At 62.8% G+C, this 20,430-nt stretch overlaps 2 protein-coding genes across 5 annotated transcripts in view; one reads left to right on the top strand and one right to left on the bottom strand.

Moving 5' to 3' along the window:
* The first annotated feature begins 63 nt into the window (after positions 1-63).
* On the top strand, positions 64-15,051 carry DPYSL4 (dihydropyrimidinase like 4). Of its 2 annotated transcripts, XM_025880064.2 has the most exons (14): positions 64-242; positions 3,422-3,510; positions 4,080-4,264; positions 6,229-6,393; positions 6,948-7,009; positions 7,104-7,184; positions 8,573-8,641; positions 9,020-9,140; positions 9,834-9,990; positions 10,330-10,471; positions 11,110-11,280; positions 11,644-11,823; positions 13,146-13,311; positions 14,245-15,051. In XM_025880064.2, exons 1-14 carry the CDS (start codon positions 204-206, stop codon positions 14,334-14,336), a joined length of 1,719 nt encoding a protein of 572 aa, XP_025735849.1. In that variant the 5' UTR covers positions 64-203; the 3' UTR covers positions 14,337-15,051. The 2 variants fall into 2 exon arrangements, with proteins under 2 accessions (XP_025735849.1, XP_073740754.1); XM_073884653.1 differs by lacking the exon at positions 13,146-13,311.
* Positions 15,052-16,339: 1,288 nt separating this feature from the next.
* Positions 16,340-20,430, bottom strand: part of STK32C (serine/threonine kinase 32C) — a 70,903-nt gene continuing 66,812 nt past the window's right edge. For all 3 annotated transcript variants that reach the window (XM_025880043.2, XM_073884657.1, XM_073884658.1), the window contains 2 exons: positions 17,896-17,963; positions 16,340-17,009 (listed from right to left, as the gene is read on the bottom strand). In XM_025880043.2, coding sequence (XP_025735828.1) covers positions 16,871-17,009; positions 17,896-17,963 — 207 coding nt within the window. In that variant the 3' untranslated portion in view covers positions 16,340-16,870. The remainder of the gene's footprint in view (positions 17,010-17,895; positions 17,964-20,430) is intronic.

Raw genomic sequence — 20,430 nt, 5'->3', positions numbered from 1 at the left:
CAGTGGCGGGCCGGGGGCGGGGCGGGCCGGGGGCGGGGCTCGGAACGGGAGCCGTGCGGCCTGGCGTGCTCGCACTCGGACGCTCTGCGCCCCCACGTACGCGCCCGGGCTCTGCGCGCCTCCGCCCGGGACCCCCAGCCCAGCTCCGCTTGAGCTAGGCCGCGCGGGCCGAGCGAGGCGACCGCGCCGGCCGGAGGAGCAGGATGTCCTTCCAGGGCAAGAAGAGCATCCCCCGGATCACGGTGAGCCCTGCACCCGGCCCCCCTTCACCCCACGCCCCCTGCCCACCGCCCCGGGTGGACTGTCCCGGCTCCGCTCCTAGCGCTCTGCCCTCCCGGTCTAGCCCCGGTGCGTGCTTCTGTCCCGCCGCTGGCGCTTCCCGCCGGGCTTCTTCCCGCGCCGCCGGCGGCCGGGTTTTCCGCGAGCGCCTCCCCGGACCCTTTTCCCGAGCCGGACGCACAGGTCCCAGGCCATGCCGCCATCCCGGGACCTCCTCTGCGCCTGGGGAGGACGCGGGGCCGGGAGAGGCCTGCTCTGCAAAGCGCAGAAGTGCCTCCCTCCCCGCGGTGGACGGGCGCCGAGGCGGGCGAACTTGGTCTCGGTGCTCTGCCCGGGGGTTGGCGGGCGGACGCGGCCTTTTGTTGGCACCGCCGGCCAGGCCTCGGGGCGCGGATGCTGTTCCCCGCGCGGCGCCGCTGGCTAGCTCCGGACCGCGCGTCCGCCGTGCTAGGAGCTCTTTGTCCGAGACAAAGCGACTCAGCCCAGAGCCCCTGGAGGCCCGAACCCCTCTACTGAGCCCGGGCTCGGAGACCCCAGGGGAGGCGAGCGCTCACTGGTCGCGGCTGAGCGGGCACTCTGGCAGCCCCAGACCTCGGAAGGAGAGACCCCTCCCCCCCAACAACCACATGCACGGGTGCGGGAGGTCAGACTGTCCATCCCGCGCTGCCGGGAAACAAAGCCGCCCCTTCCAGTAGCCAGGCAGAGGGAGGGAGGGAGGGAGGGAGGGAGGCGCCCGGGCGCCAGCTGGACGGGGGCAGGGGGCGCCGGCGGGGCTAAGACCGGACTCTGGAGTTGACCTCAGCCGGAGGGTGGTGGGGTTGCCGGGTTCACTTCCTGAGAGATGCTCAGGGAAGAAAGACCCCTTCATTCCCGTTCAGGAGGGGTTCCTGCCTCCAGACTGGCGCAGGGTCCAGACGATGTGGGAAGCCTGCCAAGCGACCAGCACAGGTTTGGGGCGGGTGGGACAGACACAAGGCATCTGGTTTAGGGGAACTTGCAGCCTGGTCTGATGAGCACAGCACTGCATCTCAGCTGCACTTCCCTCTTGGTTCCAAACCCAGGACAGTTTCCAAAGTCTGAGCTCAGGTGCCTGAAAGCGGAGCAGTGTAAAAGTGTAATGGCCACAGGCCTCTTCCTAACTGAGGGATAGTGGGGGACACGCATATCTTCCTAACTGGGGGACAGTGGGGAACATGCAGACCACAAGTCTCTTCTGCCCAAAGCCTTCCCCTTCCTGGGTTTCCTTGAGTTTATCTGAGAAAGAGTCGGTCCACTGGGGGCTGCCTTTGGCCTGTGGCATTTTGTTAGCTGTTGTGTAGACGGTGGGTGGTGGTTTTTCTAGTGACTAGAATCCTGAGAACACGGTCCACACAGTGGACAGGTATCAAGAGCGGAGGATAATGCAGTAAGGCTCCCACGTAGTGGGCTGTGTGTCACTGCAGCCATCTCGTGGGTTCTTGCTAAGCACACTGCACAGCTTGGCTCCCGTGGCATCAGGCTGATGGTGTGTGAGGAGCCCCGGCCTGGCCTCTGGGTGGACACTTGGAAGCCCCAGGCGAGGGGCCAGACCTCCTTGTGAGGTCCACCTGCCTGGACAGGTCAGAGGGAGTGCTGAGGCTCAAACTGAGTGACAGAGAAACGGCCGCAAAGCTGGGTTCCTGCCCACAGCGTGGCACTCTGCGTCTCTGCTCATTTTCCATGTCCCTGCCCATAATTCTCCCCTGAGGTCAGACCATCACCCCTGACAACCGTGCAATGTTCTATGCATGACTCCACTTTCTGCCCCTCTCCGCTCCTTCTCCACCATTTGGTGAGGTTCCTAGAAGTGATTTATGGCTGCCGAGCCCTAGATCAACCCCCACCTGGTGCCACAGCTCTGTGCTGTGGGGGTGACCCACCAACAGCTGGCCTTGCTTGCTGGCACTTTGGTCACCCATCTGGGATACCTCCAGGCAGCACCACGACCTGTGGTCACCCCAATGTCTTCCTGGCCCTTCACCCCCACAGCCTCTCCATCAGCAGCTCCTGCCTGCCTGACTCCCAGCCTCCCAGGCCCCATCTCTGCTCGGCCCCAGGGTTCTGGCCTGAGGCCCCCCATCTCACTGTGCAGGCTCAGATGGCAGCAGGCTACGGCCCTGGTTCCATTCTCGAACAGCACATTCTACTTTTTACACAGAGCCAATGTGATCCACCAGACCATGGTCAAACCCCTGCTTCAGGCCCCCCCAGTGGGGCCCACTGACACCCCAAGCCCAGCATGTCCCACCTGCACCAGGCTCTTGGCCCCTCTCCCCTCCCCTCAGAAGGTTCTGGCCCATTTCCTCTTGTGTCCGGTATCAACTCAAGCTTGTTCCTGCCTCAGGGCCTTTGCAGGGGCTGTCCCCTGGCCTGGAACACTGTCCTTGGCCACTTCATGTCCAGCTAGACACTCCAGTAGGCCCTTCTCTGTCCCTGAAGCAGCCCATCCTCCTCTCCCATCACGCTGTGACATCAGCCTCTTTGTGTTCTTGGTCTGTCACAGTCTGCAATGGCCTTGTGCAATTTCTCATCCTTGTCTGTCTCCCTGCGCTGGGAGGCATTCCCCCCCGGGGTAGGGACCCTGCCTGCTGGGGCACTGCTCAAACCCCCCGCCCGGCACCACGATAGGCCGCACCATTCTGGTATGAACCGGAGCCCACCCGCTGTCCAGAAGCTGCCTCTGTGTGGGCTGACGAGGGGGGCTGGCCCTCCAGGCCAGGGTGGGATCCTGGCTGGAACTTTGTCCCCCTCTGATCTCAGCCTGAGCTCTGTGAATTAGGTGATAACTATTTAAATGTAAGGCATATCGTTGCTCCGCCTTCACCCACATTGGCCCCCCGCGGGGCGCTGTGCCTTTGGCAAGGCCACACCATGGGCCCTACCTGCCCTGCGGGTGTGGGACCTGCTCGGGGCCTGTGGGAGCCGCCATCGAGCTGCGCTCCCGCCAGGCACCTCTGCTCCATCCTTGGGGGGTGGAAGACAGCGCAGGCTTCTGTGTCCACCTCTGTGTATACGCATCGTGACCGGGGGGTTCAGGCATAATCCCAGGGTAAGCAGTTACAGGGATGATGCTGAGGAACTGGGTTGGGGGAAAACTTACCCATCTTCCGTTTGTTTCCAATAGAGCGACCGCCTTTTGATCAAAGGTGGGAAGATCGTCAATGATGACCAGTCCTTCTATGCTGATCTGTATGTGGAAGATGGTTTGATAAAGTGAGTTTCTGCCTCGGATATCTTCACAGAGCACATGTGTACACACTGATCACAGATTATCCACAAGTTTACTTTTGGGTGAATTCCACCTATCTTTCTTTCTTTTTTTTTCCTTTTCCAAAACCCAGCTCAAGCCCAGGCCTTGAGTCATGAGAGATCTCACCAGTTAGTGGCAAGGTCTTGGGAAGCAGGACATTCATTTGTGTTATCACAGCTTTAGGACGATTCGGGGCTCACAGCAGGTGCTCAATAAATACTTACTGACCGCACCTGTTAGCTTCTCTGCTCGTGTCTGCTCACGCTCCAGCCACCAGTCAGTAGAACAGCACGTGGAAGGCCAACGTTGGCCTGACAAGAGCAGTCAGGTGGACCCAGGTCCGATCCTCTGTGTGACCGTCTCGAGCCCCTGGCAGGGTGTCGTGCTCTCTCACAGTCTCCAGGGGCCTGGCTGACAAAGTCTTGACCGTGCTGCCCTTTTCCTCCAGCGGCCCAAACAGATGCTTCCCTGCCTCACCGTTTGTGTTCTGATCCAGGCTCTTAATAACCAGTGAAATCTGTGTTGCTTTCAGACAAATTGGAGAAAACCTCATTGTCCCTGGGGGCATCAAAACCATCGATGCGCATGGCCTGCTGGTCCTGCCAGGCGGTGTTGACGTCCACACCAGGCTGCAGATGCCCGTCCTGGGCATGACCCCTGCAGACGACTTCTGCCAGGGGACCAAGGCCGCCCTAGCGGGAGGGACCACCATGATCTGTGAGTGTCTCCCGGTGTGCGGGGCACCCATCCCACGCCTTGCTCTACTGGCCAAGCTTATGTGTTGGGGGAAGAGCCTTACAATGGGGCATTTTTAGGGGTCTGTTTCCCTTTATTACCTTTCAATCTAGGAAATCCTTGCATACTCTTTTTTTTTCCCTATTCACATTGTGAGTCATCTTGCCTTGGCCAGCTCTGGAATGCTGCTGGGGTTTCCACGGGAGCAAATGGATGTATGCCCAGGAATTTATTATTTCCTGGGAAGCTGGCAGCTGGCCAGGGACTAGATTTTCAAAACTGAAATGCCTTGTGCACACGGAGGGGGTCGTGTTGTCTGAAACAGATACATTTGCTCCTGAGCCCTGCGCCTCTGAAGCTTGGTTTGCACGAAGTCCCTGCCGTGTCAAGAAGGAAGCTGTGTTTTTAGGAAAAGAATGGCAGAGATGCTCGCCCTTTGTTTAGTGCTCGCTCTGTGCTGGGCAGCAGCTCGTATGCCATGCGAGCTCGGCAGACAAGCCCCACGTAACAGCTTGCGAGGTGCATTGGCTTGCCTGTGGTGGACTTGACGGTGGTAAGGTCAGAGCCAGGACGAGACCCAGCCCCTCCTCTGGTGGCCTTGAACGCCATCAGCTCCGCAGTGTGAGTACAGGCATCTCTGCTCTGGTTAACCCCTGGCCTCTCACATCTCGTTGAACGCTGGCTGCACCGTGTTCTCACTGTTTGGCTGCAGGTAACTCAGCTAACTTTTAGAAGTCACACTCTGCTAACCTGAGGAGGAGAAGGAGGAAGACCCTCCCTAGAAGGCTGTGAGGGTGGGCTGTGCACACGAGTTGCTCCGCTGTGGCTGGCGCACAGTGCCTTCTGTCCCTGCTGCCACCAGACTCTGGGCTACTTCGCAAGTGGTATTTAACCATTACTCAACCACCAGGCAAAAAAAAAAAAAAAAAAGCCAACAATGATCCATTTTTTAGTTTGACTAAGGAGAGTGGCCATTTTTGGCCACAGCTCATGTTCGTCACTGGTGGCCAAGTCTGGCCAGGACACCCTCATGCTTGTCACCTGCTCGTGCCCATGCCGAGGCATCAGACAAGCCGTGAGGTGTCCCCATGAGGATGGGCAGTTGCTGCAGGTACAAGACTGGCCTCTGTCGAGCCATGTGTCTTCCTCAGCCTGCCAGCCCCAGGCTGGAGCTGCAGAGGGACCGCAGGGTGGGGTGGCACACACTCCTACGGGGCCCTGGGCATGAGATCTGAGCAGTGGGAAGCAGAGGGGCCTCCATGAGGGTTGCACTGGAGGAAGGCACAGCGTGGGCCAGTAACCTTTGGGTGGGTGTGCCTTCTTGTTGGCCACCCCTCCTCTGAGCTCTTTCCCTGCGCCCAGGAGAGGCCGTGAGCAGTGTTTGGACCTCGGACCTGAGGCTGGGTGAGGGGAGTGACAGCACAGCGGACATGCACTCCTGGTCTCCCCAGGGGTGGGGGGCACTGTTGGAGGTGTGTGTAGTCCGTGAGGCGCAAGCAAGGGAGACCAGCCCTGGAAACTAACCCCACCCCGCTGCTCCGCGCAGGCTGGCCAGGTTCAGCACCATGGACGGCGCCATCACCTGCGCTGCCCCACCCTGCCCTCCTCGAGCCCTCCGGGTGCGCCTCACTCCGGTAGACACCTGTGTGGGAGGTTAAGACACCTTAACTGCCACCGGTGCTCCTTGGGGTGAATGTGTCCATCAGGGACTGGGGGGGGGCTCGAATCTGGCCCCTCTCTCTCTGCTCAGAGAAAGGCTGGGGGATGTGGGGCCGATGGGCAGGTTCATGGTGGCACCAGCCCTGCGTAAGGGACCCGTGGCCTCTCCACTGCTCCCCCGATGCACTTTCTGGTCTCTCGGGAACATGAAACCCATCTCCCCTGGAGGCCAGGGTGGTTCCCAGTGACCAGAGTGGGGGCTCAGCTGACTGCACTACCCCCCACAGTGGACCATGTGTTCCCTGACACGGGCGTGAGCCTCCTGGCGGCCTACGAGCAGTGGCGGGAGCGTGCAGACAGCGGGGCCTGCTGTGACTACTCCCTGCACGTGGACATCCCTCGTTGGCATGAGAGCATCCGGGAGGAGTTGGAGGCCCTAGTCAAGGACAAAGGTAAGGGCATCTCCTAAGGCTGGCCTGGGGGCCTGGGCTTCCCTAGCTTGAAGGGGAGCTTCCCTGGGGCCCCTGGCCAGGCTGGACTCTGCATCCGTCTAACCCCGGGGTAGGGGGCGTGGTTGGGAGTTGGGGAGAAGTTGGACATACTGAAGGTCTGTTCTACTTCCAGAGGATCCAGATGAGGTCATCCACCTCTGCATCTGAGAGATGCGTCCTGTAATTGTCCTTAGCTGCCCCAGTCCCCTTGTCTCCTGCCCCGGGTGAAGGACAAGGGCTGCACATCTTAGACCTTGAAGGTCGTTTTAGGAGCAGAATGCTTTCAAACCCCCAGTTCTCTATGCTGCCTGTGCTGCAACAAGCCAGTCGATAAACAAGGCTTAATTTCTTTCAGTCAAAAGTCCTGAAGCTGAAACCGCATTAGAGTTTCATAGCGGAGTTGATGTGTTAGTTAGGACCGGGCACCCATGGGAGGAGATCCGGGAGCAGTCGAGGCTCCTGGGTATCTGACCGACAACAGCCGAGCATCCGACTCCTCTTTGCCTCTCCTCCAGGTGTGAACTCCTTCCTGGTCTTCATGGCGTACAAGGACAGGTGCCAGTGCACAGACGGCCAGGTGAGGGCAGGTGTTGAGAGGAGGGCACAGCAGGTGCTTCAGGCTGCCGGCAGGATGGATGCAGCCCCACACACCTTGTGTGCTCTCTTCCCAGATGTACGAGATCTTCAGCATCATCCGGGACCTGGGTGCCCTGGCGCAAGTGCATGCAGAGAACGGGGACATCGTGGAGGAGGTGCCAGGCGGGCGGCCTGCAGGCTGGGCGGGTGTCGGTGAGGGGCAGGGGTGGCTCCTAGACACTCAGATGTGAGCACTTCATCCCATAAACCCCAGGGGGCGGGGAATAGTGAACATATTCTGGTGAGTAGGTTGCCCAAAATCAGAGGTCAAGCAAGCAGGGAGTTGGGGGAGCCTTGGGGGCTTTTGGCCATAGCCGATTTTTCCATGATCAGCACACTTAGGAGAAGTTCCCCAGAACCAAAATGTTGCTTTTGGGGGGCTGAGATGGGGCTTCCCAGTGCCTTCTGCCCCTGTGGATTGAGGCCCCCCCCCCAAGCTGGACCTGTGTTCCTTCTGACCACTGAGCACAGGTGCTGGTCACATGCCTGCCCTTTGGGCCCTGGGCTGTGGGGTAGGCGCCCCCAGGTGCAGGGGCTGCGGGGTACCTGGGAGGTTTGGGGGCTCCTCACAGGGCCACACGCAGCAGCACACCTCCCTGGCATTCCAGACCCACAGAGAAGCTTCTTGGCCGGTCGGGCTCAGCCCCATCCCAAGCTCAAAGGTGGTGACACCTGGGGAGGGGCACATGGGGTTCCCAGGTAACTTGTCCCCCTCCCCCCCATGAGGGCATTGAGTGCTGCACGTGCCTCTCTGGTCCAAGGCCAGGCCTGGCGGCATGGTTAGGAGAATGTTGCGGGTCCAGCTCAGTACACGGGTGGGTGGGCAGAACGTGCCTGGGAGACACCCCACCAATGCTGGGGAGTCTGGTTATTGGGTCCATGGCATTTTGCTTCTCCCGCGTTCTTCACGGTGAAGCTTGGCGTCCACATCTTTGTTTATGCAAGAGGCCACTGAGGTACAGATCTTCAAGGGCAAGCTTGGGGAAGATGCAGTCTGTCCACCCCAACTGCAGAGCCCCCAGCACACCCCTGGGTGTGTCCTCACTGGCGGAACCCAGTATGGCAGGCAGGGTGCCCTCACCAAGCCCTGTACCTCATCTGTAATTTAGGGATCTGGGGTCACTCTTCTCCAGACCCACTCTCCTCCTCCATTCTGAGTTCTCTGCAGTTGGTGATTCTGGGGGGCCTGGGGGCCCAGAGCTCAGTTTAAGGGTGCAGGGCTCATGTGAGAGTCAGGGGGCAGGGCTAATCTCCGGGTCAAGGCTAACATGAGAGATTGGGGATCAGGGCTCACATGAGATGTGGAGGGCAGGGCTCATCTCAGGAGCAGAACTCACGTGAGAGTTTGGGGTAGGGCTCATCTTGGGGGGCGGAGCTCATGTGAGATGTGGGGGCCAGGGCTCATCTCAGGGGTGGGGTCTCCTGGGCATCACACCCAGACTGGGGCTCTGCAGGGCTCTGGCTGCACCTGGGCTGGAGTGTGTTGTCCTGTTGGTTTATTTAGGAGCAGAAGCGGTTGCTGGACCTTGGCATCACTGGCCCTGAGGGCCACGTGCTCAGCCGCCCCGAGGAGGTAGGAGTTTGCCTGCTGAGAGCCACCCCAGCCCGGACTGCACCCCAGACTGCCTCTGCACAGGGGCAGACCCTGACCCCATGGCGGGGCAGGGCTGTGATGCGCTTGTTCCCCTCTGGGAGGGGTGAATCAACGGGCCCTCCCCCCACTGGGCTCATGTCCCCCCGTGACCACTGGTGGCCCAAGGCCGTTACCAAAGACCAAGAAGGCGGTGAGGACGGGCTCTGGGTACTACTTGGGTCAACCCAGATCCTGGGCACTGAGCCACAGGTGGGGTCCTCAGTCATGCATGGTGCCCTCTCTGGGCCCAGGATCCGTGGGTGATGGTCAGGAGGAGGCCCCAGGGCCCTGGCCCGGTCTGAGCACCCCCGTCCCCAGGTGGAGGCCGAGGCTGTGTACCGCGCTGTCACTGTCGCCAAGCAGGCCAACTGCCCCCTGTACGTCACCAAAGTGATGAGCAAGGGTGCGGCCGACGTGGTTGCCCAAGCCAAGCGCAGGGGTGAGTACCAGACCCTGGCCCCCACACACTTGTAGGGGGAGCTCTCTGGGGGTCGGGGTCACGTCTCAGGGCCGGGCGCTCAGCTGGCTACCCTGAGGCTCAGAGCAGACAGACCCGAGAAGCAGGGGCTGCCCTGCCTGGCCTGGTGCGGGGGGGGGGTCTCGGGGCTGTAGCCCGTCGGTGGGGGCAGTCCCTCTACAGGTGGGGCCCCGTCTCCTGTTGGAGAGACGCCTGTTGGCCCCGTTTGCCCGGAAGCGACAGAACTGGGCACACGTGTGCTGTGTCTGTGTGCAGTGGCATGTGTGTGGGTGACGCGGAGCCCCTGATTCTGTGTGTGATGGAACGTGGCGCCCCTGGGAGCCCCACTTCACTGTTCGCCGGGTCAGGGTCTGCCCATAGAGCACCTCGCACCTGGAGGAGACAGGGGTACAGAGAAGAACGGGGGTCCGCAGGGACAGGCAGGGGCAGGCCCAGCTGATCATGTCTGGCTGCAGCCGTCGCCTGGCTGCTTCCCCAGCAGGCGGGGTGGGGGAGTGGGTTTGGAGAGGCCCCCCGCGGGGGAAGCCATCCATGTCGGGAAACTGCGGGACAGTTGGGGGGTATCACCAGCATAGCGCCGGGCTCCCCACCCCACCCGGGCCCTGGGGGGCATGCAGGCCGGCTGCGGTGCCTCTCACGGGTCTCTCACTGCAGGGGTGGTCGTGTTCGGGGAGCCCATCACTGCCAGTCTGGGGACCAATGGCTCGCACTATTGGAGCAAGAACTGGGCAAAGGCCGCGGCCTTTGTCACATCGCCCCCCATCAACCCGGACCCCAGCACTGCAGACCACCTCACCTCCCTGTTGTCCAGGTAGGGAGGGGCCTGCTCCAGGGTGGCCCCGGTGCGGCCCGCCAGCTCCACACACACCCCCCGCGCACCTCCCCTCCCGCCCCCTGTGGCTTCAATCTGCTGACAGCTCTGGCTTCTGCACAAACACTGGGCCAGGACCTCCTGGGCCGAGGCCCCACACTGGTCTGCCCTGGCCCTCCTGTGCCCTACACAGGGGCAGCAGCTCTGCCCAGCTCTCCCGGGCACCCTCCAGCACCTGTGGGCTGTGCTGGCCAGGGAGGGGGACAGAGCCGACAGCAGCCTTTGCTGGCTCAGGAAAATCAGGCCACCTTGGGCTCCCCTGACCCCGACTTTTCCCAGTGGGGACCTCCAGGTGACCGGCAGCGCCCACTGCACCTTCACCACTGCCCAGAAGGCCGTCGGCAAAGACAACTTCACACTCATCCCCGAGGGCACGAACGGCATCGAGGAGCGCATGTCTGTGGTCTGGGAGAAGTGTGTGGTGAGTAGAGTGGGGGCCGCGGGCCATGCTCCACTCAGGTTGTCAGGAAGGGAGGCCACTGACCACTCAGCACTCCATGTGCAGGGAGTGTGGGCTCCCCGGGGTGTTGCCGCCCCCAGCCCTGCCATCCAGGACTCCCCGGACAAGCGGTTCTTGTCCCCCTGGAGGAGGCCCCCAGCGCTGTGAGGCAGCCAGGCCCTCCCCCAGATTCATGTCACCCGCAGAAAGCATCTGGGAGAGTGGGGTCCCTGTCTCCTATGGAATTACACTCTGCGCTGCTAGTCTCCCCAAAATGCCTGAGATTTCCTCAGACTGCCTGCACCCCCAAACTCCAACACTGACCCCAGGCCTCTTTCACCACCCTGCTTCCCCAGGCCACCCGGCCACCTGGTGGGGAGGGGCTGTCTGGCCCTTCAGGGGACACAGACATCGTCAAAACCTCACATTGACTCACACAGTGAGCACTGTGTTCGTGTGCAGCCTGAGAGGGACCTGTGAGTTCGCAGGCAGTGGCGCCCTGGGCGCACAATCCTGACGCCGCTCACTGCCGGGGATGGGGGCCCCTGTCCACACACAAGCCTGGAGCCTGGCCCCCCCGCCCCCCGACCCCCGCCCCAGCTTGGCTGTTTGCTTCCCAGGCCTCAGGGAAGATGGATGAGAACGAGTATGTGGCTGTGACCAGTACAAACGCAGCCAAAATCTTCAACGTGTACCCAAGGAAGGGGCGAGTGGCTGTGGGCTCCGATGCTGACCTGGTTATTTGGAACCCCAAGGCCACAAAAATTGTCTCTGCCAAGAGCCACAACCTGGTAAGAGAAGCCTGGTCCCTAGGTCAGGGTCCGGGTCAGGGTCTGGGTCCGGGTCAGGGTCTGGGTCCGGGTCAGGGTCTGGGTCCGGGTCAGCGTCAGGGTCTGGGTCCAGGTCAGGGTCCGGGTGCAGGTCCAGGTCAGGGTCCAGGTCAGGGCCGGGCCAGGCAGCCCTCAGGATGAGCACCCTGCACCTGCCCCTCCTCCCCAGTTCCTTCTGAACTCCGGCCCTGCCGAGGTGACCGGTTCTTGTCAGAGGTCCTAAAGCGGGCGTACCGGCCTCCGAGGATGCTGGTCGGCCCGCAGTGCGCTGAGGGGCACCGGGACCACAGTGCTGGGTGCCAGACCCTCCCCCTGTCTCCCCAGAATGTGGAGTACAACATTTTTGAAGGCCTTGAGTGCCGAGGAGCCCCCACGGTGGTCATAAGTCAGGGCAGGGTTGTGCTGGAGGACGGGAACCTGTTCGTCACCCCCGGGGCTGGCCGCTTCATCCCCCGGAAGACGTTCCCCGACTTCGTCTACAAGCGGATAAAGGCGCGCAACCGGGTAAGGCCTGAGCTCGGCACGGGAGGCGTGGAGTGCTGTGAGGCTGCGGGGCTCATCAGGGTTGGCCCTGCCCGCTGGGCGTTGGGGGGAGCAGGGCCCGCGCGGCGGGTGGGCTCTTAGTGGTGGCTTTGTTACAAACATCAGTAGGGGCCACCGCCCCAGGAGAACTACAGACTGCAGTAGAGGCAGCCCGGGCTCCTCGTGTGCATCCCCATGCACGGACGTGCACGTGAATAAATACGCAGGGACACGCAGTTTCCGCAACAGCTTTCATGAGCTGAGAAGCTGTGAGTACTTTTCCCTCTGCTGAGCTACCCACAGCATCTGTCGGGTGCCCCAGGCGTCTGTCTGCCTAGCCCCCCCAAGGCACGTATTAGTGGCTCATGCACACACACATGCACAGCACGTGTTGGGGACTCACGCACGCACACATACACACGCACGGTACACACAGGTCTGCTTTACCCAGTTTTGTAGAAGGATGTTGTCCGAATCTGGAGCAAGGAGGGTCAGGTCAGGGGTCTAACTCGCAAAGACATGGGGGTCTCAGGTTGTGAGGGCCTCACAGCTGCTCCCCCCGGAGGGACCTTGAGAGGGCGGCCCCACCGGCCGAGCTGTAGAGTCCAGGCCAGAGGGCCAGGCATCCCCAGCCCTCCAGCTCGGTGGGGTGGGGGGCCTGGGGCACCACATACCACCGACGAATGGAGAGGTGGAAGGCTCCCAGGCCCTCACCCAGGGTGATTGGGGGAGTGTGGACTCAGACCCAAATCCTTGGGACTGAAGCCCCACACTTGCTGCTCGGTGGTGCGAGCCGCCACCCCGTGGTGACCCCCCAAGGGCTGGCCACCGTCATGAGTCTAGACACGAATCCCAAGGGAGGTGCCCACAGGAAACACAAGCATACAGGGCGGTTTTGCTTCGATCCATGGCCCCTTTGTCTATTGTGGTGGCTGCTGGGAAAGGTCTCTGGCCTTGGGGCCATTTTCAGGGAGACCCAGGGCCTCCTCGGGGCTGGAGTGGGGGCTCTTCTGGGGCTACAGAACCATGGGTCCTGAGGAGGCAGGGGCTGTCGGGGCTGGTTTTCCATTCCCGGAAGAGGCCACCTGCTCAGGGCTGCCCGTCTGAGTGGTGTCCTCCAGCCTAGGGCACTGCCACCCAGCCTCGGGGGCAGGAGCTGTGTGCACGTGTGTGAGCATGGAGACGTGTGCATGCAAGTGTGCAGGCGGACGCAGGGAGTACTGGGTTCTGGAGCCCGACCGAGGGGGGCCCATGGAGTGGAGCAGGCTCAGCCCCCCTCACGCCCAGGCCCCTCGGCCCTGCAGCTGGCGGAGATCCACGGCGTGCCCCGAGGCCTCTACGATGGGCCCGTGCATGAGGTGATGGTGCCTGCCAAGCCGGGGGGCAGTGCCCAGGCCCGTGCGTCCTGCCCAGGGAAGATCTCGGTCCCACCCGTGCGCAACCTGCACCGGTCGGGGTTCAGCCTGTCTGGTGAGTGGAGCAGGGCCAGGGGGGTGGGGCTCTGCTGGGGCATCCTCAGGGGCAGGAGGACCCCTGGGGTCACAGGTACCAGGGCTCAGCTTTTTGGTGGGCGAGCTCAGCAAGGCTTCAGACTCCATCCACAACCACCCGCAGACTGGGCAAGGTGGGGACTAGGGGCAGAACATGCTTCCGCCCGCCCTGCTGGGGCCCAGGCCCGGGGTGTGGACCCATGGGGAAATCCCGCCCTGCCCTGGCGTCTGCCCCAGAGGGGCCGCAGTGACCCCCCACCTTGCACCAGCCATGCTGAGGAGAGGGCTGTCACTCAGCCCAGGGGTGAGCATGGGATGCCTCTGTGGGACCCGAGTGCCACGTGGGGTCCAGCCCCTCCAGCCTCAGAGTTGCATGTGAGGCACATAAGGCAGGGGTTGGTGAGCCCATGGGGACATATGAGGATGCTTTGGAGGGCTCAGGTGGCCCGGTGTGCCGGCCACTGCTTGGGCCTGTGGTCAGGGTCCTGGCACGCTGTGTGGCGGGTTCCTGCAGAGGCCCTGGGCCCCAGGTCCTCCCTGCAAACCAGAGCCAGACCCTCCCTCTTCCTGCCCCTGATGTCCTGGCCTGACCACCCTCTTGGGTGACAGTCCCTGCTCACCTCCTGGACACACAGGGCCTGGGCAGGTCCCCCTAGAAAGCCAGGGACGTCTTAAAAGCTAGGGGCAGCCTTCTCCGGCCACGGGGCTGAGACCCACAGGCGGGATGAGCAGGCCTGGCCCCCGCCGCACTTCCTGGGCACCCCGGCCTCAACGTGGGAGCATCAGCTGGGTCGCCTCCTCCCTGCGCCGGGCTGTCCACGGTGTGGGTGCTTGGGGATGCAGTGGCCCCCGCCGTGGTCACAGCTGCAGCCAGTGCACCCGCGCCCCGCCCTCACCCCCGCCTTCTCCGCAGGGTCTCAGGCTGACGACCACGTTGCCCGACGCACGGCTCAGAAGATCATGGCCCCCCCCGGCGGACGTTCCAACATCACGTCGCTGTCCTAGACAACCCCTTGGGGCCCAGCGGGTTGGTGCTCTCCCACAGGGCAGCGGCTGGTGGCGGCCGCTCACCTCACTTAGCTCTCCCTTTGCTGAACTTACCTGAAAGGTGCTTAGCCTCACCTTCCCCCCCCGAAACTCCCCTTTTGGGGTCCCAGGTCTTGTGGGAGGAGCCCGTGCAAGGAGAGGGGGGTTTCACTGCCAGGTTGAGGAGGCTGGAGGTGGTGGTCCTGAAGGACGGCCAGGTGCCGCACGAAGGCAGGGCTGCCGCCCGGGGCCTCATACATGCACGGGCAGCGGGCCAGGCTGCAGGTTCTGGGCCTTTGCTCCCTTCTCCCCGTTGTGGATCACCGCCCCGCAAAGCCCCGGGCCTCCCGCCGGCTCCTCTCCCCGTCTACTTGGTGTGGGGGGAGCACCCACGAGGCTTCAGGGACCCATCGGGAACTTGGCGAAGGGTGGCCTTGTTTGTACACGTTGCCAAGGACCAAACTTGGCCCACATAGTTGCCTGTCTCCAGGGGAGTCTTAGGATCCTTTAGCTGAGATGCTGTCCTTTTACTAAGTGTGCATTGCAGTAGTTGGTTAGAGCAGCGGTTTTGTGCGTTGGGACAACTATAGCCGGCAACCTGCATGCCCCCCTGCAGCCCCAATGGCGGCCTACGCCCCAGGCCCCCAGGGAATCGGGTCAATTAAAGGCGTTCGGGTGAGAAGCTGCTGGTGTGTGGCCCTGACTTCATCTTCCCACCAGTGGCTTATGCGCAGGACCCTCGGGGACATTCCTGCTGGCTGCACAGCTGGCCACCCCTGGGGACAGCTCTGCTCCGCCTCTGGGCAGGGAAGGGGCAGGGCTGGTGCTTCATTTCAAGGAAGGGGGCCTGGGAACCGTGCCCGAATCCAGGCCTGCTGGCCAGATGCAGCCAGACAGAGGGATGCTGGCATGACCCACGGCCAGGCGCTCCAAGGGAGAGGGTAGGGCTGGAGGACCTGCACCCACATTCCGACCAGATGGGCCAGGAGTGTGGCCCTGGCCTGAGGTCTGTGCCCGCCCCCCGCCCCCCCACCAGGGTTCTGACCCAGGAGGAGGAGCTGCTGGGCTGGGCTGGCCTCTCCTGCTTCATAGGATGTTCCCGGAGGGTGTCTTCGTCCTGGGAGCAGGGTGTGCATGGTCACTGGGCAGAAGAGCTGGACAGGTCAGGGATGGTCCCCCACACCTCGCACTGCCAGGCACTCCAGCACCTGTGCCGACGTCCATTCCCAGTGGTGACCAGCTGTGACCTCTGGGGGGACATGAACAGCTCCACCCTTGAATCCAGGCTTCTGGTGAAGCTGCCATGGTCCAGGGCAGCCCCTGGAGAAGGTCCAACCTGGTGGTCCCCATGTTCCTGCTGGCCCAGATCTGTTGGGTCAGTGTGACATCACAGCCAGGTTTCTGGGGCTCCGCTGGGGCCCGTGTCCAGGTCCTGGTGAGACAGATGATCACGGAGCCAGGCCACACCCACATCCTTGCCGCCAAGGCACGAAACAGGCTTGAACTCAAGATCTGAGCTGACATCAAGAGTTGGACGCTTAACCAATTGAGCCACCTAGGCGCCCAAGATTTACATATTTTTGCAAAACCCTAAACCTCTTTCCCTGCTCCAATCTCCAACATCACCAGCTCTCCACCTAGAACCTCCTCTGGGGGTTGGTTCCCCCCCGCCACCCCGCAGGGCATCATGCAGCCGCACACCTCTGGACCCTGGTTTCCCGCTGGTGACCGGAGCCCTGAGTCCCCACATGAGCACTTGGGGTTGCGTTTCTCACTGCCTGGCCCTCAGCAAGTGGGGCAGGGAGCCTGCCTCCTCCGCCCGGTCCAGCCAGCTTCTCACAGGACCTGCGGTGCTGGTTCTGGTTCTGCGGCAGGCCTGGCCTCCGCCCCACCCCCTCCAGGGCACCCCCACCGCAGCCATGGGACTGTGGGAGCTGCCCGGCCCACGGACAGGCCTCTGCACCCCACAGCTGCGGGCACGCAACACACACAACACGGACACCCAGCAGCTCTTACGTCGTGATGCTCAGAGGTGAGAAATCTACAGAAACACGGCAGAAGTATCTCTATAAAAACACTCTTCACCTCCCCCGCCCCGGACACACAAGCCTGAGTGGCCGCGGGGAGGCCGCATACGGTGTCCGCCTGCCCACAGCAGGGCTGGCGCCCATATGTACAGCTGGGGGTGCTGGGACCTCTATGGCTGCCGGGAGCGGGTCAGGGGGCCACCAGGAGAGGCCCCGGGCCTCCTGCCACAATTGCCGGGAACGGAGCCTCTAGGGAGGGGGGCGCCCAGCCCTCGGCCACACTGACAGCCTCCTGTTGCCCTATGCCGCCGAGAGCCAGTGGGCAGGCAGCCCGTCCCAGGGAAATCAGGGCCAGGGTGCAGCGGGGCCACCGGCCGGGTCTGTGCTGGGAGGAACTGGGCTGCTTGGCTGGGAACGTCCACGCGGGGCCTCTCCCTGCCGCCTGTCCTGTCCGGCTGGCAGACCGAGTCTCCAAAGCAACTGGCGTTAACTCTCGGTGAGGCGGGAGGGGCAGATGGAGCCGCACGTGGGCAGCGCGGGGCGCGCCCCCTCCTGGTCCTCCACAGCATCCCCGGCCTCGGGGGCGGGCAGGGGCTCGCTCACGGGGTCCTGGCTCTTCTTCAGCCTGGTGGGGAAACACAAGGAGGGGCGCTCTGCAGCCTCACCAGCAGCCCCAGGACGCTTCTGGCTGGTCCCCAACTTGTCTGAGGACTCGCGGAATAGGTGCCCCGGGAACACGGCTGGACCTCGTGCCCCTGCAGGCGCCATGGGGAGCTGAGAGAAATGCCCAGCCCAGCAGCGCCCTGTATGACCATTGAGGCCTCAGGGCTCGAGCAGTGGGGCTGGTGAGCCAGAAGCTGAGGACACCTAGTTTAAGTGCATTCCTATGGGTCAGCAATTTTGGAACAAAGCTTTGCAGAGAGCTTGACTGAGTCTGTTCTTACTCAGGCCTCTGACCTCCAGGATGGAAGCCAGTGCCTTAAACCAGTGCCGACACATCGTCCTGGTCACTGAGGCAGGACAGAGCTCACAGCTGCCTCCTCCAGGAAGCCCTCCGTGCCTCACCTTGCCACTCCTCTCCTGGGCCCACTGTGCTAGGCTTCCTCCCTCCCCTGCAGCAGGTGTGTTAGCAATTTGTGGCTTGTCTTATCTTCCTGCCCCAGAGTCCCTGGCACTCAGAAACGGTTTATGGAATGCATGAAGGTAGCAGTTCATGTGATTCTGCAGGACTGCGAGTCATCGGCCCGTCTGGGCAGAGCACCGAGGGTCTCCCCAGGAGATTCTGGCCGTTAGGCCCCCATTTAGAACTGGAAGTTCCCAAGGAGCACAAGCCTGAGCTGGGGCCTCCCACCCTCTGCCCCCAGGGCTCCTGCCCTGATGCCCCAAGAGGGTGGGCGTCCGCTTCCCAGGCCCCCTGATGCCTCATGGCTGCTGGGGCTCATGACCTGTGTGGCCCAGAGAGCCTCAACCTCCTCCCTGCCCACCGCTGCCCACCCCCAACACTCACTCACTTTTCTCTGTTAAAAATCACAAAGTCTTGCTGGATGGCGTCAAGGCAGTCCTGAAGGTAGTCATTCTCCTATTAGTCAGAAAAACATACCGATGAGTGTAGTGTGGCTCTGAGGCTCCCTCGCATCCCCTCAGGGGCTTCCTGAGCTTGCCTCCCTCCCCACCTGTCCTCCTGTGGCCTGCCCCTGGGGCTTTCTTTGGAGACCTGCTTTCAGGCTGCTGGAGGAACTGCTCGGGCAGCCAGAACATCTGGGGCCTTGCATCTCCTGGGTGACCCTTAGCCAGTGACCAAAGGATGCCCAGGTTGGAAGCTCCTGCCTCAGGCTGGGTGCTGACACGGACACAGTGTCTGCAGGACGAAACTTGGCCAGAAACCACACCTGGCTTCACTCCCTCCCCTCCCTGCACCAAAGCCAAGGCTGTGGGAAGGAGGGAGCTGGACCCCGGAACCTGGGAGGGGCTCTGAGTGGACACGGGTAGGCACACCAGCCCCGCGATGCGCCTGCACCTTTCAACCTGCAAGAGGCCCCCCTGCCACAGGAGGAGAGCAGCACCTCTCCAGGCTCCTGCAGGTGGCACAGAGCAGCTTCCCCGGATCTGCTTCCACCTGCCCTCCCGGCCTCTGAATGGTCCTGGTCACCAGCAGCACAGCCAGTGTGGGACCCGCTAAGGTCAGAAAGGCGCTCCCTGCTGCGGGAGGACAGCCTGGGTGAGCACCTGGAGGGCTGTGGGAGGGCGGGTGTGGGCTATGTGGTCGCATGAGGCATCCTCCCATGACCAGGGAGCTCATTCCCTGGCAAGACCCCTGAAGTGGGGTCTAACAAGCTGCAGGGCAGCTCCCGGGACCTTGGAAGACATGATGGCCTTGAAGAGCCTGGGGCCAGTGCTGAGGGGGACTCAGTCTCAAGAGAAGTGGGCAGTAGAATGGGCCAACAGACTCAAGAACCAAGGACCCTTCAGATGACCATGTTCTCCTGGAGGCCCCAAAGGACATTCCTTTCGGCAAGGTGGTAAGGAATGAGCTGGTGAGGGTCACGACACCATGGAGCAGCTCAGCGCTGCCCGTTTTCTAGAACTGAGCTCCATGGTGACGATGGCATGTGGGAACGGCAGAAGCCTGGACCTAACTTAGCCGGACCTAACCAGGTGGGAGTAACCAGGGTCACGGCAGTGAGTCTGCAGTGACAAGCAGGTCACCTCCAGCCCCGGGATCTAGTGATGTGCGACGGGTCACAGTGCCCCTGGGGGTCGGAGAGGTGGACAGCGAGGGCTCAGACACAGGCACGCACGCGCTCGCACATGGGCATAGTGAGATCAAGGTACAAGAGCAGAAGGCTGTCATCAGCCACCTTGATGGGAAATCCCAATCATTTCCGGAGCGCACCCGTGAGCACACCTGGGGAAGGGGGAACGCCGGCCTTCGGAGGTCGGTTGGATGCAGGGTCCGCTAGGACACCTGGCCACGCCCACCTCACCGAGCCCCACCCGTGGCCACGCCCACCCACCGAGCCCCACCCCATGGCCACGCCCACCTCACAGAGCCCCACCCATGACCACGCCCACCTCACCCCAGCCCCACCCCATGGCCACGCCCACCTCACCGAGCCCCACCTGTGACCACGCCCACCGACCCCAGCCCCACCCCGTGGCCACGCCCACCTCACCGAGCCCCCACCCCGTGGCCACGCCCACCCCACCCCAGCCCCACCCCGTGGCTGTCGCCCCCCGCCGCTGAGGGCATGAACAAGGTGCACTCATGGCATCCGGCAGAGCCCTCGCGGCCGTGCCCGGACCCGTGGGGAGCAGCTTCTGTGGTGGAAAAGGAGTAGGTCCTGCTCCCTGACCCGACAAAGCAGCCTGGTCCCGATAAATCACAAGTGCGCGTCGGCGGTGGAACGGCAGTCCATGACTTCAAGTCTGTACCTTTGCGTTCGAACATTCAGGGCACAGGGACGCTGCTCCCCGCTCTCTTCCCGCCCCCTTGTCAGGCCTGGCCCCTGGCTCGTGGCAGGCGGCGGGGGCCACAGTACGCGTAACCCCGTGGCAGCTCCAGGCGCCGCGGCTGAGCCGGAGGCAGGGTCCTCGCTGCACCGTTACGCAGAGCTCCGGGGTGTGGCTCGTGGCCTCCGGGTTGACGGAGGCGTCCTCTCTGTGCCCCCCGACAGGAAGGACGAGGACCGGACTGCAGTCACCCAAGGTGGACCGTGGCACTTCCGTGGTCTTGGCCCAAGGCCGGCTTACCCTCCCGGCCTTGTCACGGTGGAGCCAGAAGGAGCCTCACTCGTCGGACGTTCGCGGTCCTGCGCCATGCTGGTGGTGACGGTAACTAGATGGGGGGGGCAGGAAGTGGCACGTCCTCCAGATGTCCTTGTCCACACGCGTCCACGGTGGGGGGATCGGGCGAACTGTGCCCGGCCCTGAGTGGGCTCTGGGCGCCCCCAGCCCAGAAGCTCCTCACACCAGTGGTCAGTGCCCACTGAAGACTGGAGGCCAGCGCTCGGCGTGTGCAACTCTGTCCTCCCCAGTTGCTGCCCTGC

This window comes from Callorhinus ursinus, unplaced genomic scaffold (assembly GCF_003265705.2).
Source record: "Callorhinus ursinus isolate GAN/ISIS: 27379988/994484 unplaced genomic scaffold, GSC_fseal_2.0 scaffold58, whole genome shotgun sequence".
NCBI lineage: Eukaryota > Metazoa > Chordata > Mammalia > Carnivora > Otariidae > Callorhinus > Callorhinus ursinus.
The sequence above is the reverse complement of the archived record's forward strand: the minus strand, read 5'-3'. Positions and strand labels throughout refer to the sequence as shown.

Excerpts from the sequence above, each read along its gene's own strand:
- DPYSL4 (XM_025880064.2), top strand. The coding sequence starts at position 204 with ATGTCCTTCCAGGGCAAGAAGAGCATCCCCCGGATCACG. Across the intron at positions 10,472-11,109 it reads TGGTCTGGGAGAAGTGTGTG|GCCTCAGGGAAGATGGATGA; the intron begins GTGAGTAGAGTG and ends TTTGCTTCCCAG. Across the intron at positions 11,281-11,643 it reads CTGCCAAGAGCCACAACCTG|AATGTGGAGTACAACATTTT; the intron begins GTAAGAGAAGCC and ends CTGTCTCCCCAG.